General features: G+C 39.0%; 1 protein-coding gene across 1 annotated transcript in view; it reads left to right on the top strand.

Moving 5' to 3' along the window:
- CTDP1 (CTD phosphatase subunit 1) overlaps window positions 1-23585 on the top strand; it is a 96745-nt gene extending 73160 nt beyond the window's left edge. Inside the window, exon 13 of the mRNA XM_059481591.1 lies at window positions 22568-23585. Within this exon, the coding sequence (XP_059337574.1) occupies window positions 22568-22709 (142 nt within the window). The 3' untranslated portion in view covers window positions 22710-23585. The remainder of the gene's footprint in view (window positions 1-22567) is intronic.
- The last annotated feature ends 3731 nt before the right edge of the window (window positions 23586-27316 follow it).

Below are 27316 nucleotides of genomic sequence, written 5' to 3'. Positions count from 1 at the left end.
TCATTCTTTTGAAGGAGTATTTGAAGGCTTTTACAATAGAGAACACAAGCATTCAAATGGCTGTGATAGAGCAAGTCCTGTAACAGTGCCACTAGAAGACAGAGATTTTTCTTCTCACTAATGAGGTGAGAATTTCTTATAAAATGGAATTTCTTATAAAATGCTGAGTTACCCTGTAATTAATTTAAAACTATTACACAATATAGTTTTCAAGCTCTCTGATAAGAGAAACTGCTTGCCTTTTTTTTTCTTCTTCTTCTTATTAGAGCAGGATGAGGGATTCAGCATGACTTCTGCCCTGAGGAGCCTGTCAGCTGCAGGCAGTGCTTGTCTGTGTGTTTTCTCAGACCAAAGGGCAGGTCAGAGTCAGGTTTTTTCCACCATGTGAAATAATTTAAGTGGAAAACTACTTTTTATGTCTGTAGCCACCAGAAGAACTGTGAGGCCTGTTTGTTACTCGTGGCTCAAAAAACAAGTTACTGTGCTGGCCACTTGCTGGTCTTTGGCATCTCCTCAAATAAGAAGTTACCAGCCATCTTCTATTCAAGAGTAGAATTGTTGTGGACAAGTCAGTTTGTCAAGTGAGGGGAAAGGAGTGCATCCTGTGGAGAGGGAGTGCGGAATTCTTCTTATGCTGGTGTTTCTCCACTGGGGAGATACCTGCCTTCTAAAACAGCTGTGAAACAGTTTATCTGCATCTTAACATTTGCTCTCCAGTGACGCTTGCCATTCTCACTGAAGAGAGTTAACAGTATGAAGGATCTCTAACTCCTTAGGTGCCTTCCAGCTGGTCAGACAGTATTCAGCCTTCAGCTATTTATAGAGTATTGTTCACTTCTGTTTAAAGTCTGCTTTTGTTCTGGAGATTTTTTCTTCTGTGAGCAGAAAGGAGTACAAGGAACACACAGATTTGGTCAAAGTCACAAGGGATTCTCTCTTTAGGTCTACATTTCAGGTCATTTAAGGCTTTAAATGTGTTCCATTCTGTTTCAAAGCTGCAGTACCAATTGTCTTTCCTTAACATTTCAAGGAATCTTTTTGAATTTAAGATTGACTCATCCAACTCTTTTATACACAATATTTGAAATAATGGCATTTACAAAATGGCAGTAATATTCTGTTTGTTTACTGTGTCTGAACTGGATAATATGTCTTTGTTGGATGCATTGCAGGAGTTTGCTCAGATGCATGTTGTTGCATGCTTCTTAAATAGCTTTTCACAAAGGATTCAAAATTCCATTGCCATGAAAGTATGATACAAAATTTGCTCTGCTTCCTAGGAAGTCTTTACTAATGGAAAGGTCTCTGTAGATTTTTTATGCTAAAAATGTGATTTTCAAGTTTTTTTTCTCAATATTCAATTTAATTAAATCTGCATTCTGCTATAATGAATGCACTGTAAAATTAGGGCTTGTGTTTTTTCCTTCCCATGGGGGGGGGTGAGATAAAATCTATATAAATTTGTTAGGTTTTTGATGAGAAATTATCTTTCCATTTATATCTTAAACTTCCACATCTGGTCTGTGTGTCCTTTACTTTTAGATTTTGTTTAATTTTCTTCTGTTGGTGTGGTAGAGGAGCTTTTTATTTTATTCTTAATTTAAATGAATTAGGCTTTATTATCTCATATAGAAAAATTCATGTGGACAAGTCTAAAAGCTTAAACATCATCAAGCATAGTTAGAACTACTCTAGCTGTTCAGAAAACAATTAGCAAAAGCATAAAATAAATGGATATATTGTTTATTTCAGATTTCATCAGAGGTTAATCAGAGAGGATATTTAGTGGCAAATGTTTGAAAGCAGAAATGTGAGAAATGAAGGAGTTTCTGTATACAAAGTAAGTAGTACTCAGCCAAGAAGCAAATGATAGCAGTGAGGGTTCCTGTGGTACTTGGAGGTTGTATCTCCTGCAGTGTAGTAGCCCAGGTGAGGAGTGTGCCTTTGAAGTGCTTTGGTGTGGCTCCCTAAGGGATCTCAGGGTTCACCATTTCCTTTAGGTGAGTGTAATCTGGGGTTTCACTCCAAGAGCTTGCTGTGAACCAGCCACTAATGTACCTTCCATCCAGAGAATGAGCTGAGAGGTTGTCCAGAGTAAAACCCTATTTGTGCCTTAATCAGCTGTAAGGCCCATGTGCATGGATGCCAAATGTATTGTCTCAGTGTATACAGTGTCATCACGACAAAAGTTTAAAAGTCACTGGAATTACTCTGTTTAAACTTTTATGTGCTTACAGAGTTGGATTCCTTTTTTTATCTCTTTTGATATTCATACATCTAGACAGTGAACACAATTTTGCGGTTATTTCTTGAGCATTTAAATGTTGGTACATTGCAATACGCTATTTTAAAATTTCAAGTGGTTAAATTACTTAAATTATAAGCACAACACTGATAAATGGTAAAAACAGCTGTATAAGCAATGAATGCATGGCTCAGTTTCTTTATGAAAGCACTTAAGTAGATGAGTCATTCATATCTTCAAGCTTGTTAATGATTTTAATGGCCTAAAGTTTCAAACTGTTACTGAAAATATACCTACTACAGCTTCAGTTAAGTTGCAGACTAAATTACAGTTGTGTTTCCAGCTGCTGATTAGTCTTGTTGGTAAGCAGAGTGCATCCAGTTGTCAAGAAGACTAAGAAAAATACTTGAGAAAAGGAATCTGAATATTCAGTATGTAAGGGAAAGTTTGCCTCCTGTTTTTTTCAGAGAAGTCTTCTCTGCAATTTCGCAGTTAGCTTTACTCATATAATGTCTGTAACACTCTAATGTCATCCAGTTACACTGAAAAATTACAATTTATATTAGAAAGTCTATTCTTGGCTACATATATAAATTGCATTTGCAGCCTGCAAGACTTGGAAGTGATGAGTCCATTCTTCTGATTAGGAGGACTTACCTAGGAAAGTAAGCAGTCCAACAGCTTAATTATCTGTAATGTGTGCAAACAATTTCTTGCACACTCAGGGAAGAGCCTAATAGGCACTTGTACCATCTTCAGCTTTAGATACATGAGCTGCTGCTGCATTGAGAAAATCAGAAAATTGTATGTGATTCATGTATTCACTCTGCTCTTAGTAGAGTCTTAGTCATGAATTACCATAATCTCCGTTTTCAATGGTCATGTGGCTTGAAATTGTGTTTTATCCACATACAGAAAGGTAGGCACAAAACCAGATACATTCAGATGAACTGAAGGAAGTTGTAGAAAGCAAGCCTCTGGGACTCTATAGAGTTTTTTTCCAGAGTAGCCCCTGGGAAGTTATTCCTTTTGCAGAATTTTGCAAGGAACCCTCTTCCCAAATTCATAATGAGACAGATGACACTCTGAAAACTCTTCCTGCCACAGGAATCTGTTCCTATTTTCTGGTTTTCCCACTGTTTTCTAGTATCATGAGTTGTCCAGGGAGAAGGAATTCAAATTTTGAGCAGATTTGCAGAGATAGATCACTTAATGTCTTGTCTTTATAATGTATAGCCTGGGTTTGTTCAGCTATGGCCCTTTTTTCCCTGAGAGCTGATGTTGTCAGTATGTAAAACACCTGGGAACCCAATGGATTGGGTTTTGAGGCAATGGAGAATGAAAATGGTGGGAAAGTAGATCTCATTATAGCAGGTCTGCCCATCTCTGTTCTAGTGCTGTGGCTGTGGAGGCAGGACCAGCATGCTGCTGGGTTTTTCTTCTAAAAGTTTTGGAATGTATTTGAGTGAAAGATGAGGAGAACAGGCAAGAGTAATGGTGTACCAGATGTGTCTCCTCAAGTTCTTCTTGCCCTCAGATGGTTGCCCAGGTGTTCAGCACTGGGAGCAATTGCCATAACAGAGAAGAATAATTTCATATTGCTGCAGGCCTAATCTAGCATTTGTTCTGCATCAGGGTTCTTCACATGATCGCAAAGTTTCTGGTGTTTGATGGCTTCTCTGGTCTTGGAGAAGCATGTGCTACTTGTGTAAGGAGTTCTCAAAAGAGCTAGAGAGGCAGGGCAGTAGTGCTGCAGGTTTTAGTATCTCCAAGGATGAAGCCTCAACAGCCTCTCTGGATAAGCTGTGCCAGTGCTTAATCACCATCACAGTGAGAAACTATTCCCTGATGTTTAGAGGGAACTTAGGTATTTCAGTTTGTACCTGTTGCCTCTTGTCTTGTCACTGTACACCACTGAGAAGAACCTGGCTCCATTTTCTTTACATTTTCCAGTCAGGATTTTGTACATGTTCATTAGATCCACACTCCACTCCATCAGGAGTCTCTGAGGATCCTGAGACACATAACCGAGGGCCTTAGTGAAGTACCCTCTGCTTTTCCCTCATTACCTAGCCAGTGATTTCATTGTAGAAGTGTATCAGGGTTGGTTAATCAGTTTCCCCTTGATGAACCCAGTTCATCTCTACTGATCACTTTGTCCCTCATGTGTCTAGAAATGGTTTCTTGGATCAGTTGCTCTTTCACCTTCCCAGGGACTGAGGTGAGGCTGACCTTCCCTCAGTCCAGCTCCTGTTCAAGGTAGGAGTGATATTTGCATTCCTGCAGTCATCAGGCACATTTCTCAACCACCCTAATCTCTTAAAGACTGAGAGTGGCCTCCCAATAACATCGCTCATCTCCCTTGGCACTTGTGGGTGCATCCCATCAGGGGCTATGGAGTCAGGTATGACCCATTTGCTTAAGAGTCCTTTCCTGTGCTGTTCCTCTTCCTTGCTGGAGTCTTTCGCCATCTTCTCTGGCCTCTGAAGATTTATCTTGCTAGTAAAGAAAGACTGAGGCAAAAGAGACACACTTACCTCAGCTTTTTCTGTGTCTGTGTGACTGGCTCTCCTGCCCCATTCAGCAGCAGGCTCATATTTTCCAATTTCCACATTTTTCCATTTCATACTTATGGTACAAGACCTTCCTGTTGTCTTTGACTGCATCAGCATCTCAGGGTCATTGCAGCTAAGGCTGCCTTCAGCCTTCCCACCCCCATGTCTCTGCCTCATTCATGCCTGAGGTCCAGCAGAGCAGCTGCCCTCCCTGGCTTCTCTGTTGCTTGCCCTGCCACTGTGCAGGGCTGTGGCAGAAAGGCTGAGGTCATACTGTGCCCTGAAGGAGTGAAAATATCTGAGCAATGTAAGAGCTGGATACAAACTAATGGACACTGAAATGCTGGAGGTGAGCTTGTATAAACTCAGGTCCAGCACCTCCAAGCAGCACAACTTCCCACCAGCAGCTTCTTTTGAATAGCTTGTACACCCTCCAGAACTAAGGATGGGATGCTTCCAGTGTGCTATCTCTGAAGGGCTTGTTTTGAGTGTATTTTCCATTATTCCACTGCTTTTCCACCCATCTGGGAACATTATGTGGAGCTGCAGTACATAAAGGTGGGTCTTGCAGTGCTCTGGCTTCTATCAGTGGGTCTAAATTTTGCTTGCAGTCTCCTGCAATGTGCTCATGTTGCACCTGATAATACTCAAATTACATGAGTTTTCTGGTGGCAAGAATAACCCAGATTATCCTGTGAGACTGACCTGATCTTTGTACGTCTTGCTGGGAAGAAAGGAAGAGAAATAATCCTCCCCACAAAGTCTTGTTGCCCCTGTTTTGTACAGGTGTGAAAACTAAGGAGCATTTTTTGTAAGAATAGTTTTCTGTAAAAATACTTGATACAAAGCTGGCTATTAAAAGCTGTTCTCACTAAAAATTGCTTTCTCTAGATACTATTGACACATTGCATCAAAATATGGAAGAAAGAAGGAGAAATAACCATGTTCTCAGTGGAAAGGCTCATCTTCCAAAAGAGCTCAACAACAGTGACATAAACTGTAACAAGTCTTGAAAGTTTTCCTTCACTGTACCAATTAAAACAACTTTGATAATTGGTGTCATCTCCTGCAGAGTTGTAGCATTGCTAAATCTTTTTACATTAAAAAATAACCCCTCAAACTGTTCCTATTGCCTGTATTTGTGAAGTTCTCCTTTCAGCGTTTCATGGATTTAACCTCTTTCACTGTTCATAAAGGAAAATATATGAACTTTAAGTGATGCTTTATAACAGGAGCTTAGAGCATGAGTATAAAGTTGATATTAAAGTGTAATAGCTATGACATCTATATTGCTTATCCAGGGAATGTCTTTTTTTCCAGCAAAACACTTTGAAGTTCTTTTGAGTTGAGGAACTCTTCTCCATTTCATCACTTTTCCATTTCTACATGGCTGGATGTCTTAGGAAAAAGGCATGTTTTTCTTGTGAGGATGAGGGAGAATTTGAATTAACCAAGGTAGAAATTTTAGGGAAACTAATAGAAAAGATGTTAAATGTCAGGGATGATACCTTGATGTAAGGAACTGGATATTTCTCGGGGGTCAGAGCAAAGACAACCCAGCTAAATCAAATCCTAAAGACAGTAGAGAAGAAAATATGCTCTTGTAAATCAAAATTAGGTGCTTTGGGTGTAAAGCACCACATACTTTGCATGGCAAAGTCATCACTGGATTTTCTTGCTGCTGTGATGCACTGTGAACAGTACAACCTTTCCAGGGATAATGGAATTATTGCATTTTCTTTCAGATATGTCTTTCAGTGACTCCCAGTCTAGAGGAAGAGAATTTTCTGAATCACACTGTTTGAATGTCTTAAGAGTTTAGGTACAGGAATGCCTTTTGTAGATATTCTGTCAGTTACTCCTGCTGGTAGTGTTTTACAACTCTGTAATTGGTTAGACTTCCCATTATCTGAAGCCACTCTTCTAAATGAATATGCCATAGTATCTTTCTATAAATAAAAATGTGAATGAATAATTCCCATGGGCTGGCTGAGGCTTTTATAGTCTCTTGAATGCTTATTCAACATCATCTCTCTTCTCTCATCACCTGCTTCAACATCATCTGTCTTCTTTTTTTCCTTAGGCTTCAGAAAGTTGTTGTCAGTTTCCATTATATAAGAGCTTTTAAATAATCTTAAGATTTCTGAAAAGACAATTGATAAAACCCTATCTTGATTTTAAAAGGAAACTGTCAAGTCTATTACACCCTTCAGATGGCTTCCTTTTAGAAATCAAAATATGGCACATGTGTATGTTTATGTAGATATCAACTGTCCTTCCTGTCTGGAGATCATAAAATAAAACTGAAACTCTTCATTTCTTCGGCAGCAGGGACAAAAGGCTGTGTTCCACAAGCAAAAAAAAAAGCAAATTACAGTCTCTATAAGAAGAAATTTTAAGTGACTGCTGTCTTATGTATGTTTTGAAGATAAAGCATTTTTAAAGCAGTAATTTTTATACTGGAAGTTACATATATTGATCTAAAGAGATCAGCTTTTAATGATATAAATATTCATAGCTTCCTTTTGTCTTACACAGTTACTTATAAAAATTTAAAAGGGGATGGAAATGGGCAACTCTCCCAAAACCTAGACATCAGTTCTGAGGGATAAGCCTGGGTGCAATGGAAAGATCTCTGCAGTTCAACCTGGCCAGTTTTGCCCTGAAGATTCATCAATTAATCTTGTAGGAAAATGACTGTGTATTCTTATTAAAATATATTTTATTTGCTTCTCTGGAATATAGTGTTGTATATTTTTGTGCACCTATCTAATGCTTTAGAAAAGTATTAGGAATATTATTAAAATCAGGAGATGTGAGAAAGGTATGCTGTGTGATTAGGCAAGCTTCATGCTTGTAGCTCCATTTGGGAAGCTTGCACTGTTTTAATTTTCTTTATTCTCATTCTTGATGGTGACTTTTATGAGATTAAACAACAATGTTGACAGCCTGTAGCCTTAGGTTTCTTTAGAAATTGTATGATTCTGTGAGGGAAATTAAAGCTATAAGGACTTGCATTAGGAAAAATCACAGAAGGACATTGTTCACTTCCTTGCAGCTTCTGACAAGTTCAGAAATACTTGGAGTTCCTGCAAAGGTCTCATATAATATCTGTTAAAGAGGAACAGGCATTTTGGAAAGCCTCAGATCATTAACTGCATAAGGAAAAAAAAATCACAGGAGAGAACTGAGAGTGTGAACTTTCACACATCTAGACTATTAACTGCAGCTAAAATTAACCAAAGTGCTGGTTCACATTTCAATCATGAGACTTCAGTCTTGGTCTTGTATTTCTCTATATTTCCTACAAGGAGCAAATGCACAGCTTGTGCATGTTTGCTCAAAGTGTCAAGCTGCTAAATTTCCATTGCAGGGTTTTTTTTTCCTTTTTTTAAAATGGAGATTCTTATTCTCCTAAAGGCTTTTAGAAAGTGAACTGCACAGTCTAAAAGTTCTCAGGTCCAACCAAGCAAATCTTGGCACAGAATCAATGTGCACTGTGAGAGCCTGGGTTGATCCCAAGGCGTCCCTTTAAGGTATAGCTGGGCCTTTCCCACAGTCCTGAAATGACCAGAGTTGTGGTTATGCCTATTATCTCTATGTCAGCTGTCCTAAGAGAGCTGGCTCTGCTCACAGCTGCAGCAGCAGAATGGAACACATCCAGAGTGCTGCTGACTTGTGCCTGGTCAGTGGTGCTGATCTTGTCCTTGCTAATTATCACAATATTATCACAAATACCTGGGGTTTTTTCTTAAGTCTTACAAAGCAGGTGCCATAGCTGAAGTTCAATAGGACTGAATGACTTTTGCTGATTTCTCCTAGGATGAGTCTTTTTTGGAAAGAATATCTGAGCTATTTTTCTTGTACAGTGTTCCTAAAAAACTTGAATAAATTGTTTTCAGTAACATTTATATCCACAAAACATAAGATTTTTTTCACATCAAGTCTATCAAATATAAACAGCAGTTGAATTTTTTAACCTTCTTTCCTTTTTGTAAGAGATTTTTTCCAAAGCATTTCTCTATGGTTATGTGTTCCTTTTTCTGGCAAGTTCCTTTAGCATTTCATGGTATGAGTGAGGTATTCACTACTTAATCTGTCACCTAAATCTATTAAGCTTTATGTTAAGAATAATGTAAGTTGTTACAATAGTTCTAAGAAGATTTTTTTTTTTCATTGTTCACCGAAAAACTGAACAGTGGTGCTTTGAACTTGTGCAAGATACTTTAACATAATTCTCTGGTATCTTTATGTTTCCCTCCACAATATGTAAATTGCCAAAAGACATACAAACTGCAGAAGATTACTTTTCTCACAAAGTGATGGGTTATAATACTTGTGCTTGTGTTAGACCACATGAGATGGGAAGATTGAAAATGCTTTGAAATACAGCATGGTTAGAGCGAGCATCTGCCTTTAGCCTCTTTTACTGTAAAACTGTGAAAATACCTACAAGTTGTTCAGGTGCAATAATACAATATCATTCAGTCCATCTGTGTCTGTGTGTGCAGTTATTGCTTGGCTTACACTGATACTATGGTTACACCTGTTAGTTAATATAGCAACTATGCAATTGAGATCAGGAAAAGAAGTGTCTTTGGAAAAGTGAAAAATAGCATAAAGCTGTCTTATACTGCTTTCAGTATTGGATTTGAAAGCTGGTTTGTATTAGTATGTTTTTTATCAAATTCTCTATATCAATACTATTTTTTGGTCATGGGTTTTCATATTTCAATACTATGTAGATTAACTGTGCAAGTTTACATGATGCTAAGTTCTAACAGTTCTGGTACTTCAGGGGAAGGATACACAAGCAATTAAAAATCTCTGTGTTAGTAGTATGTTACAAGACTTAGGAAAGAGCTGTTAAAATACATCCTTATTTTTCTCAATTCACTTAAGGTCTAAATAGGTTTTACTTGTGCTTTTCAATAGACATGTGCTGGTATCTGTAAAATGAATTGGGGAGTCTAAGTTGCCATTTTTTCTAGGGGCAAAAATTTGGAATCATAATATAGGTGATCAAGCAGGAGAGTTCCTTGTTCCCCTTGTCTCCTTAAATGTGTTAATAAATGCTAAAGTATGTGCAGGAATTGCTGTTATTATTACATTTCTCTGTTCTGACTTTTGATGTCTATAATGATTTAGTGACTCTGTCTATAACTAAAGAGTTCTGAGTGAATAATGAGATTGATTTCTCAGTAATGCCTCAATGTATTTGAAGTAGAAGTCTTTCTGTAGTCATTGCCTTTTATCACTGCAGAGCCATTAACTAATAGCTTCCATCCTGGGACAATGGAGGGACTAGAGCCTGAGGGAAAATAATTTTCTATAATATATCTGCAAGAAGCACCAATCTACAAGAGCTAGATTTTTGTAGAAGCAGACTTCAGAAATCATTTGTTACAATCATTTTGGGAAGAGTGAGGGCTGAAAAATTATGAGAGGCATTCACATAATCAGAGAGAAAGAACAGAAAGAAGAGACGTGCTTTTTAGCAGAGAATTCTTGTTTAACTGTGAGGTTACCTGAGGAAGAAAGTACAAAGCAATGAAAACACTTCAGCTTGGAGAAGAGGCCATATGTGGTAGGGACAACCCTGGCACCCTTCCAGGACCCCAAACTTAGGTTTAAGCAGTGATCAAGACTAGTGAAAAGAAAACAGGTCAACATGTTTGTCTTTTCATGTAGCTCTGTTTTTCTTGTGCTTGTGCAGTAGTGATGAGTTTGTCTCAGGATCAAGAATGAGTGTTGAAATAATCAGTATATCACAGTTAAGAGATCTGTAAAATCCACATTGCTGAGATCAATGTTGAAAGAAAGTGCCTGGATTAACTACCTGGGAGTGAGAATAGCCCTGAGCAAGTGCTGGGAGCCTACAGCAGAGTCAGGTCCTTGTGGTGAAGAAGGAAGAGAGCTTGTGTTGATGAGATTCCAATCTAACCCTACCCAGGGGTACCAGGAGCTGTCTGACCCTGTATGAGAAGCCTCCAGACAAGGAGAACTCTTGATAATTTAATACTACCCCTTCTAAGTTGTGAGAGTGAAGAGTTTTCAGAACAATGCACAGATGTTCATCAACTGTCAGGTAACAGGCAGTTACCTAATGCTGGTTCCTCTAGCCCAGCTGGGAGAGATGCTACTGTGTGAAACATTTCATTTAGGTATTCCTAAATCCAAAAAATGTCAAAAGCATAATTTATGCTTGAATTAGTGAAGGCTGCAAGAAACCAGGATGATGGGGAAGGAATTTGAAAGTTACTGACTTGATCTGCTTAATGCCCTGCCACCTTGAAGAATGAGCAGTCCCAGTTTGGTTCATGTGATTGCTAGGGCAAGAGGGTGAGAACTAGAACCCTGAGTGAATTTAAAAACCTGAGCTCCTAGTGTTCCCTCACAAAGGGAGGAGTAGGAAAACCATTTCATTCTGTCTTCAACTTCAGAGCACTTGTAACACCCAGAGGGGACAGTTCCTTTCTCTTATGAAATCTGAGTTCCAGTAAGAAACTGGAGCATCAGATTGTCATATGTATCCATTTCTGTTCCTGCACAGGAGTAATTAACTGCACCAGGTTCCAGTATCCTGCTTCCACTCACATAACCCCAGCACCCAGTTCCCCCAGCACCACTAACCTATTCCAGCAGTCTGTAGATATTAATGTTGTTCTGCATCTGTGGCTAATGGTGTGGGATAAGAAAGATGTAAAGCAGAAGTTCAGGGTGAGGCAAGCCCATAATGTACTGCTTTGGTTTGTGTGTTGGTGAAAGAGCTGCACTGGGAACAGAAGAATAGCAGGGGGTTGCCCCTCAGGTAGTTTAGGCAGCATTTTTTCCTTTAGTCAGGCCAAGTTCTTCACTGCAATTTATGAGCTATTAAACAATTTATGTTTTTCCTTAGTAAGATATGTGGATATCTAAATATCTCTGGAGAATAAGGAAACTAAGAAGTACATTAAGATGTGTCAGTGAAGGTTTTTAATCCTTCATTATGTTGAGACCTAGGACATTAGTGGGAAACTGTAAGGTAACATTGTTCCAATCAAGAAAAATAGCTCTAGTTTCCCTAATGAATTCTAAAAGTACGTTAAATTCCACATAATAACTAATGTGCATTAATCTTGATCCCTGCAAGTCTTTAATGGCTGCTAAACAGCAGTGTGTTTCTTCAATTAAAATGCCAGCTTGAAGCATGTGCTAAAAACGTTGGTAGAAGAGAAGCAGTACTGCTTCTTAATGGAAGGGGAGGAAATCTAGGAATCAAAATGGGTAGATATTCCCATTTCCAAGTAGTTTATTAATCACTTCTAATAGGTACTTATATTGGAAAGAACAAAGTCAGATATTTTAGAAACCTTGGATTTGCTTCAGAAGACTGTTGTATCTGTATCAAGCCAGTTGTGGAGATCTGTCCCTATGTTGTTTTCAGCCATGCATGTGAAAAGCAGAACAGGGATGTTTTGATTCCCCACACCACTGTAGATGGCAAAGCAGCAAACATGTCCTTTACTGTGTGACCCAAGCATATTGCCACTGCATTGCACAGAAGTGGTCCCCGTTTGCTGAGGGGAAAGTCTCCTGTTCAGAGCCTCCTTCTGCTGTTCTCAGATTACCACTGTGGCTTGAGTGTGCCTTTAGCTATCCCAGTGAATATTTACTGGAGAACACAATTGAATACATGACAGTATCTGTTTTGCCAGTTGCAGTGAAATATCCCATCAGACAAACCACATCACGTTAAGTATTCTTGCAAAGTATGTTCCTGCTAGGTAGAGAACCTGTAAAGCTTGCAGATTAACACAAAAAATTGTGAAATTATATGTCTCTGCTGATGTTGCTGTTTGCTTCAGACCACTGAATGGTAATACCAGAAAGTTTTGTGTCCCAGGTGTTAGCAAGGGTGGATAAACAGCCTCTGAGCAGTGGGGCAAGATCCTGGTGTGTGGCCGGGCTTCTCCTCTCTGCCAGGGCTGTGCACAGGCCCTGCCCCTCACCCTTGAGGGTCAGCTGTGCAGGCTGAGGAGGACAAAGGGATATCTGAGTAAGGTCAGCTGTGAAATGTGTTCCAGCAGTCTGGGAGAGGGCTTGTTGAGTGCTTTTATTCCTAAAGTCAAACAGAGAATTGTCTCATCCTCTACCTGGCATTTCAGACCTTGCTCCTGTCCCTGCATTCATGTGGCTCTCTCATTCTCAAGCATTAGAAGAACAACTTGTTGCAGTCTCAGTTTTTGTTACATGTTTGAAGTGCTGTGTCTGTCTAGTCATTTGGCACCTGGAGAAACAGCTTTTCACATTCCTCTTGTGCACATCCATATATCCAGGTAAATTGATAATTTTACTTTATCAGGGCCTGTGGCTAGTACTATTACATGGATAAGACCAGGTTGTCCTGGTTTAACTCCAGATATTAAGAACCACACAGCCACTTCCCCCTGCCCTGTGTGGCGGAGAACCAGGAAAAAGTAAACCTATGGATTTGAAACAAAATAAAATATGTAATAGCTTCATAATAATTGTAATGAGGAGGTAGGTTTAATTTCCCTAAGAGAAACAAGTGATGTGTGATACAAATGCTCACCACCTTGCTGCTTCTCCCTCAGCAGCAATCAGGCCCTCCTGTCCAATGACCCCCAGTTAATGTGCTGGGCATGGCACTGTATAGTCTGGAATAACCCTTTGCCCAGTTTGGGTCAGCTGTCCTGGCCATGCTCCCTCCCAGGTCCTTGTGCAGCTCCTCACTGGCAGAGCACAGGAACCTGAAAAGTCCTTGTTTCAGGGTAAGCACTGCTGAGCAATGACTGATCCATCAGTGTGTTATCAACATCAGTCTCACACTGAATTCAAAACATCACACTGTCCTGGCTAGTGGAAAGAAAATTAACTCTCCATGACACAGCAGCTGCCTTTTACTCTGGACTGATTAAAGATAATGAGATGCTTCTCTTTCAGATGCCTTCTTCATTAGTGGTATGGGGGAGACTGCAGCTGAATAATACCTTGAATCTAGGTTTTGGACAGCACCATCATAAAAAAATTGCAGCTTTGCACCAGAAAGTACAGATCAAGTATAAACTGCCTTTGCTAATTCAAATTTATTCCAGAAATATCAACAGAAAAAACTGTAGAGCAGACTGTAGGGAGGCCCAAGACTGTGAGCCAGGAGAGCTGCGATCTGCTGCACTGGGTCGTTTGTCACATCATAGCTGGTGTGAAAACAACAGGTACAGGGAATTCTCAGCCGTGTGGTTCCATTTGGCACATAGGCTGGGGGCTGGCAATGCCTTTTGATCCATATTGAATTGGTGATGCTCACTGACCCAGTATTATAGAGATCCAAATTTAATGAATGCAGACCCACTTTTTTAGGGACTTTATTGGAATTACACAATAAAAAAAGATAGCTGGCATTTTGTTTCAAATGTATTGCATGTATTTTTATGCTGTATATATCATTTATGCTAACCTTATAAAACTCATGTAAAGTCACATGGTTCTGGCAGATACTTTCACAACCTCAATTCAGATTTTTCTTATTTGTAAACCAAGCCTTGACCCTACTTTGCTCTGTTTCTAGTGGAAGCCTAGCAAATGTCTAACAAATTTCTGAAAATTTCTTTTACTGAGAAGTGACTTCCTGCCTTGATGTCATTTCATTTTCTAACTTACTAGCTTTTCTAAAACATCCTGTAGCAAAATGGACTGTCTGAAGTCAAGTGCTGACCTTTCAATGCTGATAAATTATTTTCTAGGTTCTCTGTAGCTTTGTATTATAATGCAGTCTTCTTAAAACCTGTTTTAATGCATGAAAAAATATTTATTGTGTGCAGTTTCAACAAATAAATAAAGAAAAATATAAGTTGTCAGGGCTAGGAATTTAGGGAAGGAAGAAGTGAGGATTGCCAAGATAACATGTCTTGCCATTGGGATAAAGAAATAAGTAGTAGAGAAATGTAGTATTGCAGGAAGATGCTGTACGATACAGGGAAAACAATCGTGCAGCCCGTTGCTAGATGTAGCAATCTCAGTGCTAGGTACTATGGTGTAAGCCACAGCCTCACAGCAGCTCCAATTCCCCAGCTGTTGTGCAGTAAATACTCCGTGGAAGCTGACTACAGGAGCTGGTGCGCTACTGGCTTAGCAGACTGTGAGGCAGGCAGCAGAGTCAGTCAGCTGGGGGTTATCCAGTTAAATCACATGGCAGTGTGAGGAGGATGAAGGGCTGACCGGTTTTGGCAGGAGTGACCTAGTGAATTTCATGAAAGAATATACCTGTGTGGAAAGGGGAGTGTGTATTTTAGCCCATAGAACACAACATTTTAAAGGAATTTGAAGTCTCTTTTTCATGCCTCAGTGGCAATGACAGTACTACCAGTATCCATATAGAGTCAATGATGTGTTTTGTCTTATTTTCAATATTTTATGATGAAGCAGAGATGTTGTTAGTTAATATTCTTGTGTGCAAAGCAGAGAATGAACATCCTAGAAGGATGTTTGGTTTAATTATTTGCAATTTAATCTCCATTATTTATTGAAAACAAGGGCAAAGTAAGAGACGAGTTAGTAAAAATCAGAGTTGAAGGCTTTGACTAAAGATGAAAAATCATCTTTCTTTATAACTTGGTGTAGTCCATAACCTATAGATTATTATAATCTATGGATATCTTATTTTAAAAGCCACCATATACCAAATCCTATTTCAACCTCCTTGATTATCACAGTCAGTGTGTTGTCAACTAAATTCCACCTTAACAATTTAAGAAGCCAAATAATGCATTTTGAAGAGTATTCTCAGTGTTTGTAAGTGATGCTGGCAAATCCAATCAGGATTTCAAGTGTTATTTTGCGGTGTTGGGGGTCTTCAAACTGGAGTTGGTTCTTCTTTATATTGTTGGCACAGGGGTACCTCTGCATACACATTGTGCTTCTGTGAGAAAAATGAAGGCAGTTTTACTTTTCTCAGATAAATCAGATGATGTTTCGTTTCCAACTTCTTGTTTTGATGTATGGTTTTGAGTTTTCTAAATTGCCCATGCACCCTAGTTTTTTTTTTGCCCACTTTTCATCTTAATTTTTTATTGCATACAACCATTCTTTGAAACAATGACTCATTTCAATCTCTAAGGAGGATCACTATCTGAGACTATTTCCATCCTATACAGAAATTAGTTTGAGGAATTAGTCCATTTTCAAAAGATTCTTTTCAAACCAAATCCCAGTAGAGTTGGTGTACAATGCCCACCCAGGTACTGGGAAGAAAGACTTGAAACTATTTTTGCTCACTTCTGAGCCTTGGTATTACAGCCTCCCAGAATCCCTACAGAGCTACAGAACTACTGTCTAACTTTTATTGTCAGATTAGGTAATATTTGTAAACTAGAAGAAGCTGGAAAGAGAATTGCAAACAACAAAGGCCTGGTTTAGCTTTCAAATAGGATTAAGAAATCATATGCTAGAGTGAATCTGTGCATTTTTCCTTATGAAAGTGTCAGGTAAGAGTCTGGCATTCCACATAGTGAAAAGTGTATTTAATTTTCTTCTTCTGTCTTCTGGCTCTCTTCTATATGTCAATGACAAAATTATTTGTTGTCTGATATAAAACCGCCGCTGTCACCTTTGCCTTTTGAAGAAATAATTATATTGCATGTTGTATATGCCTTATAAGTACATGGATTATTTTTAAACAACTTGAAGCTAATAACAAGTAATATTTTAGGGACACAGTTTCTATTTCTGTGACTTAATTACAGAAGCGAAATTGTAGGTTCAACTTTTCAATTTTCCATTATCCAATTTAATTGTTATCTGTATCTAAATTAGTTCGGTGCAGAGAAAATCACACGGCATTTAATTTTAAAGTTTTATTTGGTTTTGGAATATCCCAATGTTTAACTATTAAGAAATCACCATTTTCTTCAAGAAAACATTAATATTGTTAAGAAACCACTGTTGGACTGATTTTCTTGTTATTAAACTTTCCCCTTGATCTGAACATTAAGAAGACAGAAGCTCATCAATGAGGCAATTTTAGCAAAATTTATCAACTATCCTTGTAAATCCAGAAATTATTACTATATTGTGCTATATTAAATTTTCAGTGACTTCCTGACTTAAAATACTCTAAATTTAGTGTTTAGTTCAGAGAACTACCTATAAAGCTGTTGTCGGATGTTTTCAGTTTCCAGAATAGTTTCTCACCATTGGATTTGTGCACAGGTGTGCTAAATTTTAAGGCAGAAAGGCACTGAAGCTGTACAGAATTTAATTAGCTCTCACTTTACTGTTGTGTTAGTTAAAATACTCTTCAGAGATGTCAGTTGGAATTGCTGGGTGCCTGCAAGAGGTTTTTGTGAACAGCGTTGAAAGCACACTGTTCCTCCCACTGCAGGGGCTCTCTCTGCACCCCGAGGCTGTGCAAGGAACATTCTCAGTGCATAATTTTTCTGCATATTAGATTTCTGGATCACGCTGTAATCGTGTAGACAGCATCGGGTGAGTTCTTGAGGAAATATATGAGTTGTCTGGCATTTGTTCCTGCGGTGCTAAATAGTATCCTGTTTGTCCCAGCAGGAGCAGAAAGTGAAAACACACACTGCAGCTTGCCAGCAGTGCTGGGGTGGTGCTGTTTGTGCTCCCACGGCTGTATGTGTGCCTGGCACTGTGCTCTGCCAGTGCCAGGGAGGAGCACCAGGACAGAAATCCCGTGTCCCTGCACAGATGTTCCAGGGAAATTGCCAGAGGGGAAACACCTGCGTTACAGGCAGTCTGTGGACAATTGCTCACTCTGAATGGGCATAGAATCAGCATGGTTTGGCTTGGAAGGGACCTTAAAGATATTGCCACGTATCCCATGTTAAAAAAACATAACCTCAGACTTGGAACATCTCTCTGAAAATTTAACCATCTTGTCTGTCTGTCCCATGTAACATATTAATGCTCACAACATTGATTTTCAGTTTGTGTGTTCTCAGAGCTCAAGGCATTGAAGCTTGTTAGCCAGGTACTGGGCTGGCATCTTCAGAATGGGTTGAAGAAGAGTTTTACTGGATAACCAGCCCTACTTCTTCATAACTGAAGAATATTGCCAGAGAACTAGTTTGTCTGAATATAGTGTTCCCACAGTCAAATTCCTGTCGAAGGAAGTCAAATTCTAGTTGCATTACCAAATGCCACATCACCTTCTTTCCATTGTGGAAGAAGTTTACAGAAAGCTGTGGTCTAGGTGTGTATGGAATCCAGGACAAACCTTCCACACGGAGCTTTGGAGGCATGCCAGGGTGGTGTAGGTTGTGGTGCAAGGCTGTGATGATGTTAGAAGGCAGCACACAGTTCCAAAATGCTCTTTCCAAACTACTTATGGCTGCTGTGTGAGTGTTCTCATTAGAGAGAAACTTGGCTGTGTTTGGTAGCAAATTGAAGTCCTCATTTATAGCGTCAGTGCTGTAAGCTGATTGCTTGTAAAAGACTAAACACATTTAGTCTGCAGACTCTGCCTTGTTATTGTAGTGATTTTAGGAGATACTGAAAAAAGTCAAGTCAACTTGCAAAAAATAAAGGGTTTACTCATTATCAGAATAGTGATGGGGATTTGTGGGTATTTGGAGTTTAAAGGATATGTGAACGATATATTTAAGTATTTTCTGTAGTTTTCATTTACAAGTCTAAAATGAGGTTTGGAATTTAAGATTTAAGTATGCTTTGTTTAAAGCAAGGGTTACGTTGCCCTTTGAGTTCCTTTGCTAATTAGATGTTTCTATTTTAATGTAGCACTGTATTTCTTAAATGGGTGCAAAAAAAACAGAGACAATCTGCTTTTCAAGTAAGAAAAGAAGAATGTTTTTCAACATTATTTTCAGCCAATTATAAATTAAGACCTTAAGATAATAGAAGCAAGAAATACTGGGCTTCTTTCACTTTGTTTCCTATGGCTTTCTTAGTGAACTAAATTTAAAGTGAATTCATGAGAATGGAGTTTTCATTCGACTAGGACATTCTAATCAGATTTTAGTGCTCATTTTCATGGATCAAGAGCTAAATAAATTTTCATTTTCAGTAAATTTTTCTGTGATTTTTTATAGGTATGTACTTTGTGCTATTGCAACTCTGTAAACCTGTCGCTTCATTTGGAAAATCACTGTTTCTTATTAGCATTCTTTGGATGAAATTTCCCTAAAAACTACTTTTAATTGTATGTAATTACAAATAGTTTTTTCTTTTTATTTTTAATGTCATTGTGAATTACACTTAGTTTATTTAAATCTCTTGACAATTCATATAAATACATGAGATTTTATGAAATGTAGTTCTCTTTTGAAAGGATTTTTCCAGCACATGAACTGGTGGGCCTCCTTGTACTGGATATTACAAAAGAAAAATACTTAATGCAAAGGAAAAGGTAATCTGGATTGTAGAGGTTTTTTCACAGAGTTGTAAGATATTTAAAGTTCTGCATTCATTGTTTTGGCAGTTGTTTATATGTGAGGTTAAAGATACTCAGTTGTTATAAATGTGTTTAGCTTTTAATAACAGTCAAGCAAAATTCGTTATAAAAATGCAAATCAGGCTAATGGAAGCCTGCAACACTGCTGAATCATTTTCTCTAAATAGTAAGAAGGAATTCTGTATGAGCTTAACTTTTCCACTCAAAAGTGCTACATACTATGGCTCTGAAATGGGAAATTACAAAGAATGGGCACAAAACAGTGAGGAAAATATACATTTTTAATTGTTTGTTATGTTAATAGTACACCACCATGGGGATATACTGCTTTTTCTCTGAAGATAGAAATTATGAACAGAGTGTTATCTCTCTTTTCTGAATTTGCAAAGAAGAAGAGCAGCTCTGTCTTCCTGACATCCTTTCTCTATACTTCTCTGAGGGTTAGCTTTTTATTTCATATCATAATACTCATTTAAATGTTTTTTTGAGTACCTGTGAAACTGCAGTTTACAGTACACAAATACTGAAAGATTTTTATATCACAATAAAAAAATGCTAACATTCAGAAGATTTTTTTTCTATAGAGAACTAATACTTAGCTGTGTTTTCTTTTTTGGCTTTTTTATGGTTTTTTCCTCCCTGTAAATGACTAATGTTTCATATTGAGATTGAACAGGGCTGTCATTCTAGCCTTCCTGAAATAACAAGAACTGACAAAACAGATAATGGTCAGGCTTTTGGATTTCCAAAGATACTGTTTAATACAACTGAATGAGGGATGAAATATGGGAGAGGCATCCATTAAGGTTTTTGGAAAGTCATTTTATGGGCTGGAGCTCCATTCTTTAATTAATTAGTCACACTGAGTATTTCAGATTTCTGTATTTAGTTGATTGTCCTCACCAAAATCTAGTTGCTGTGAAGTACATTGAAATTTTAAAAGTTATTTTCTTGCATAAAGTAATAATTTTGCTAGTCTTTGCTGTTATTGTTTAGAAAATTAACTGTTCTACACTTTCAAGAAATAATGAACTGGCAGTGAGGTATTATTTCAATGAGCTGTTATTTCTTGTATTTCTTCACAGACCGTTTTGGTTTTTTTCTGTGAAATCTGTGCTATTGATTTATGTCCCAGTAAATTATAGTATTTAGGCTCTAAAAGCCTGCTTGTCCTGACACACCCTTCAATACAGTATCTGCAGTTGTGTGTACGTTTCAGATGTGTAAATGACAGCTGTCAGATTTTTCAGTGGGCAAATACCATCAGATTCCATAGATGCAGTCTTACAAGCAGATGAATGCAAATGTTTTCAGCTGTGAGCATTGTGGTATAGATTCCCTTCATGACTTTATTTCTCAAATAAATAAAGCACTGCATGTGTGCTTCTTATCCTCTACTTGTTAAAGGTGCACAACTCATTTCTTCTTTTGCTGAGTAAGACTCTTTCAGGTTTCTTTAATTCCCAATTAGCTTTTCTTTGCTAAAGTATCATTAATGCCTGAAATAGCACTGTAGTTCTGAAGGCTGAAACCATCACTAAGCAAGTGTTGCTAAGGCTCCACATATTTGTATAGCCTTTAATGAAAGTGTGCTGAGATTTCTTCCAATTGGGCATTTTAAGCATGGGAGCTTCCTTGTCCAAACTGCATGCTAATAGAGGCTGTGTGGAAATAATCACTGTTATGCCTGAGAAACTGCTTTTTATTGTGAATTAGGCTACATTTAGTACCCTGAAACTGCTTCAGCACACCACATTTGAGTTTCAGTAGCAAAGTATTCAGGTAGCACTTTTACTTCATCCCATTTTTCCTTGTTAGGGATTTAGAGCCCAGAGTGTATCCAAGGGTTTCAGCCTTGCCTCCCTGGAATATTAATTCTACCACCCTATGCTCAACAGCAAAACCCACCTGACATCAGTGGGAGGAGGTGCTCTGTAAAGCAGCCAGCAGTATCTCTTTGTCCACAGCTGCAGCAGAAAGAGAAGGTAGAACATAGTACTGCTCACTTCCCATTTTGATTTGGACTTCCCTTCTGATTTCCCACCACACCTTGTCCATCTATCTCCCTGAAAAGTGAAAGGATGAGTCAGGTGTCAGTCAGCCAGCTCACACACCAAGCAGTTTGGGCTAATGAGCTTTCCTCTTTCTTGGAAAACAGCAATCAACGTGTCTGTGTAAATGAAAATTGCTTTGTATTTCAGCATTGCTTACAAGCTCACAAGTTTGACTCTTAATCTTTGCCTTCATTTCTTTTGGATATGTATCATTCATGTCAGTATTTATCAAATGTCTTTCTTTCTTGCTATATGCTATTTCTCTGTGGTCTCAGAAGTAACAGGATTATTGTTAAATTACTGTTTTACCTAAAATAAATCATTTTATGAGTTTTTCATGACTGCAAGTGAGTGCATTCTCTTCTTAATGAAGCCCTACCAAGCAAGGAAAGTTATTTGAGAGATGCCTGCCCCTCTGCATGTATTTTTCTGCTTGAAATTTGAACAAATTATCCTGAAGGATTTTGAAGGTGCTTCTGCATCTCATTATGAATTCTGTGCAATGCAAAAATCTCAACTTTATTTTTGTCTTAGAAGTACACGTCTGATATATAATTCCCTTTGGCAAGGAAAAGAGATTTTATGTTTCCACAAATCCGAATTATTTTGCTTATGGCTATGTCTCAGTTGAAGCATTAGATTTTCCTTGGAGATCTTTCAGAACCAGGAACATGATTCTTTCAGCAGGGTATGGTGCACATCAGTTTCCTGTTTAAACTGGTTCATTCTCCAGAGATGCAAAGAAATGTGTTGTTCAGCCTGGCAGGACTAATCCAAAGAGACACAAAAGGGAAGGATGGGACCCCAAAGTTTGGAAGCATGAAAGTGTACATGCTGGTGCAGTGAGATGCGGTTCGTCAGTTGTGGTTTTATTTTGATAAGAAAAGCAGAAACTTGAATATTTCGAAATCATGCAACATTTGTATTTTGGTAATATCTCTTTCACACAATGGCTTCATTCTTTCTTTTGGGATGCAAGAGGAATGTAAATCTACTCATTATTCTCAAACAGTCTCATACTTTCTTCAGAAGAATGGAAGAAACAAATTAACATTACTTTGTTCTTTGCACCTACTGCTGACAGCACATAACAGCAATTAAAAAACAAGTTGTGTGAACTGGCTACTGTTAGTTCATGAAAAAGCAAGGGCCATACTTTTTGTCTAGGCTGAAAAAAGATGAGTCCTCTAGCCTCACTTTTTCTCATGTTGAATATGAGTCTCTCAGTAAGCACTGAGACACCTCCATTCATGGGTCTTGTCTCTGTCTGTCCTTCCAGGGGTCACAAGCGCAAACTGGATGAAGATGATGCTGCCAGTGAATCCAGTAAAGAATCCAGCAATGAAGATGAGGAAGGAAGCAGCTCTGAAGCAGATGAAATGGCAGCAGCACTTGAAGCTGAACTGAACGACTTCATGTGAGAGTCATGCAGAAGACAGGATTTGTAATTATATTTACTTCTCATAAACAGATTGGACTTCAGATGAGTCCCTCACGTCAGTACTCAATGTTTTTCCAAAATGTGTGTGTATATTTTGCAAAGCATCTCAAGAGGTGATACGTTATTTTACAAAATCAGAAATAGATGTTTTTAAGTTGTTTTACTAAATGAAATATACTTTTTTAAGCAAAAAAAAAAAAAAAAGTATTAAATGGGACATGGTGTGCTATGCCAAAGACATGTTAGGAGCTCTGCAGAACCTTCATGTATAGGACAGTGATACAAAGACTTGTGATTAAACATACATCAAGTTTCTAAAAATATTGCCGGCTGTGGTTTATGTGTTACAATAAAGGAGATGGAATTGTCCGGGCTGTACAGCAGGAACCTGACGAACTGGTCATCCTTTTCCACAAATAAAGCTATCGAATATAAAAGGATTTTTGAAATAAAAAAGAACTATTTATATTTGTATAGAAACAGACAACGTGATATGCAAGCTTTGTGAACTCTGCGCTTGACCCACCTGTCATTTGCTTGTAAGAGAATACATAGTGGTCAACATGCAACATTTTTAGGTTACTTTGTTGAATAGTTGAGTTCTTTAGAGACATCATTTAGATTTTTAACTTTTCTTCTTTGTAACCAGAAATTTAGCACAGCAGTCTGTGTGGTCCTGTACTGCCACAAGATGCATATTCACCCATTCGTGTTGTCTTGGAAAGAACAAGTGCTACTTCAGTCTAGACAGAATTTAATTTCTTTGGCAAGAGATCTGATGTAAAGTTTTTGTATATTTCATATTTGACCCACAAAACAGATTTTCTTTCATTTAATAAAGGTTCATTTTGTATGCTTTGTTTCTCTTTCCTGTTCATTTCCTTCCATCAAATATAAGCTTTTCTGTATTATCTTTTCCTTTATTCTGCATGAAAAATGTTGAAAGCGGGAGCAAATTTGTAGATTCGGGCAGGTAGCTGAAGGACAGAAGAGAAACAGTGGCTCAGAAGATTGATGGGCTCTAACATCTGACTTTTCTCAGGTGTCTTTGACTGGCCTCTGAAATTACCATAAGAGTTGTCTCTCTGGTATTGAATTTCTGTGGCTGGGATCATGGTTTATTCTCAATTGTTAGCAACTGGAGATTGAATCCTTTTAACAATATGTTTGCAAAAGAAGACTTAGTAGTTTGTATGTCATGGTTAAAAGGAGTACTGGTGCAGGAATACTTCATTTTTCCACTTAACAGTAAAACAGAACATTTCAGTGGAATCTCAGCTGCTTTGCAAATAGCACTCTAATTTTAAAGCTTCATAATGACAATAAAAGGAGGACTGAGAAAATACAAGAGCCTTTTCAGATTCATACTGGTTTTCCACTTAAAAATGCAAAGTCAGCATCCACAGACAAAAATAGTGAATTTTGTGGGAAACTGCACAGTTTCCTGGACATTTACACAGGTACCACACAGCTGAATGTTACAGTGCCCTGCTTGCTGTAGCTCTCCATGAAAAAAAGCAGGATGTCTCCAAGTGACTTTTGATCATATAACAGAAGAAAAAGACTAATGCTTGTAAAATGGGACATCAGAATATTTTCTTTTTTTTCAGCAACCTGAATACAGCATCCCCAGCTACCAGAGGATGACTCCTTAATTAAATACTAAAATGCCAGGGGTTGTGGGGCGTGTTTTGTGTTTTCTTAAAACCCCAATTGAAATAATGTGAAATAACATCAGCTTTCTGGGTCACTGTGATGCTGCAAATGACTTGACAGCAGAAATTTCAACAGAGACTTGTTCTGGCTGATGGTGTTTGCCAGTCACGCAACTCTGGGGCAGCATTTACACTCTGAATGTAAACACAGGCAGCGAGCAAAGCCAGCCTTTGCTGGGTGCTGCATCCCAGGCACCGCAGCGGCCTCACAGTATTCCCGAGGGGATTCCCTGCGGACAGGCTGTCTGGTGAGGAAGGCTGTATCTGTCTCCCAGTGTTACTTTATGAATGATGGTTTAACTGGTGAGAGGGGGTGGTCTTAGTAGGAGTCCTAAAAGCCATCAGCACTCCAGTATCTCTTTAACAATCCCTGCCCTCCAGTCCTTGTAGTAGGGGGATCTAGCACAGGGAGGTTGAGCAACTCCTTGCTCACTGCCAGAGCAGGGCAGAAGACACCAAGCCTGCTTTCTGCTGAAAAGCTGCTGCTCAGCCTCAGTGGTTGTGCTGAGGGCACTGGTCACCAGTCTCTGCACAGGTGGGAGAGACAAGTGGAAACTGAAGATTTAGTAGATGGTAAGTTACATGCCCATTCTAACCTGGCAGCGAGAAGTCTGGATGTATGAAATTGTCACTCACTCCCACTAGCTTACACTTTTTTGAAGGTGCAGGAGCATCCTAGGAAAAGCAACAAATGTGCTTTGTGAAAGGAGTTTAACTCTTCATTAAGTGACCTAGATATTTGACTGGGTGTTTTATCCTGCCTTTTTGCCCTACTTCTGTACATTTGGTAGTCAGCTAGGACACTGACAGCTGAAGAGGAGGCCGGATTTCTGGTGAGGCTGTTGAACTCACTGGGCAGAACTGGTTTCTGAAAGGGTACTAGGTGTGGAAATGAGCACAGAATGGGCACCTTGCTTCATCAAGCTTTCTAAGCATGTACTATCACTGCTGGCTAGGAAAGATGGCTCCTAAGGGTTCCTGGTTATTTAACAACTGGGAAGAACCATAATTTTGATTTAAAGACCAATAGTTTTACTTTCTCCTTGACTTGCCCTCACCAGTTCTTAAGAGAATGAGAAGACATCATGGCTCTGATGAGGATCATACAGTAGTTTGGTTTGGAAGGGACCTTTAAAGGTCATGTACTCTATTCTCCCTACAATGAGCAGGGACATCTTTAACTAGACCAGGTTGCTCAGACCTTGGTCCAACCTGGCCTCAAATGTTTCCAGGGATGGGGATGTAGTGGGACCTGTGGTCAAGGCAAAAAGCATCACATAGTGGCCAAGCTTTTCTTGTGCCTGTGCTGGGGACCGGGGAAGAAGAGGGAGCCATTGCTTAGCACTGAGATGTGGAAAGCTCCAAGTGAGCAGATACTTTCCCTGTTGGGTTTTGTGCATATGTGAAGTAGGCCTTGAGTTTTCTCAGAGTTGGATAGTAACATCCTCTGTGAGGGGTGGGAAGTCTCAATTTTCCTTCTTGGCACTACTACTTGTGGAATAGGTGACTGTCTTACAAGTGTGAAAATACGCATACACAAACCCGGAGCTGTACCTAAAGAAAGGTTTCTCAGCTCTGCCTAATTTTACTACAGTGAACGTTGCAGTAGGTTACAAGTTGAAGAATAAATACATAGTGGTCTTGTTAAGGAAGAGGATCTCATCATGTAGCTGAAAATTCAGCATGAGAAGACTCCCAATTCTCACTCTCTGCAGGCAAGCTTTTATACATTTGTTTTTCTTATCCAATCCCACCTTCTGTTGTCATTTCAGAAGTGTTTGCAGCCCAGCACCTGGCCCAGCCTCCTCTCCCAGGAACAGGAGGCAGCAGCATCCAATCCCCCAGGCAGCATCACCTACAGCAGGCGTGCATACCTGTACTGAGAGGCTGCAGCTGCATATCCTGTGCTCCTGCTGACCTGGCTTTGAGAGAGAGACAGAGAGATGGCCTGTAGTAACAGCAGTAACAAATAGTACAGAGAAGTGAAAATACTGCCTTTTTGTAGGCTGCGTGTGAGTGCTTCTGTGTGGGAAAAGGAATATCTTTCTTCTAACAATTTATTCCTCAGTGTCATACAGTTCATAACCATAAATGGAAAAACCTTTGCTTCTGGTCTGGTCTCCCATGAAGATCAACTCAACCATTCCCAGCAGCTGTTAAGTCATTGTCCCCAAGAACCAGGCCAGCTGCTTTCCTGGATCTCCTCAGGGCCCACATGAATCCTGTTTTCTTTCTTTCAGAGTAAGTCTGTTGTCACCAATATATGCATGACAGAATGGCTGAGGTGGGAGTGGACCCGGAGGTCATCTGGTCTGATCTTCCCTGCTCAAGCAGGGAGAGTTATCTGTTCATGTCCATGTCCATGTCCATGTCAGTGTCTGAATGCCTATAAGGATGGAAAGTCTACAGCATTTGTTCAGTCACCTCACAGTAAAAAGATTACTTGGTGGGGGGGGGGGGAAGTGGAAAAGAAAAAAGTAAGCACAAGGAGCATGATTGCTGGCTAAAACAGAGGAGGCATAGAACTCACCCCCGAGTTTCTCAAGGAGCCGAAACTTTGGGATGCATGATTGTCAGAAGCTTGTTTTCTTTCAAGTCCAGAGCCAGACACTATACTGGAGGATCCCCTACCACATGTTAGTGAGAGTGTGACTTCTAATAAATACATGATGGGTTTTTGAGCCACTTGAGAGTTTATTTGGGAGCAGGATTTGAGAAGGATGTCAGTCACCTGGAACACAGGATTGCTAGAACTGTGGAGAAACAGACATGAACTATAAGCCAAGCCCTCTTTTGCACAAATGTCAAGTACTTCAAATGTTTCTATTCTGGTACAACAATTTATCCCTTTCACTCCTCTCATTCTTCGTGA

Source organism: Ammospiza nelsoni, chromosome 1 (assembly GCF_027579445.1).
Source record: "Ammospiza nelsoni isolate bAmmNel1 chromosome 1, bAmmNel1.pri, whole genome shotgun sequence".
Lineage (NCBI taxonomy): Eukaryota > Metazoa > Chordata > Aves > Passeriformes > Passerellidae > Ammospiza > Ammospiza nelsoni.
This window is presented reverse-complemented; position numbering and strand designations above follow the sequence as displayed.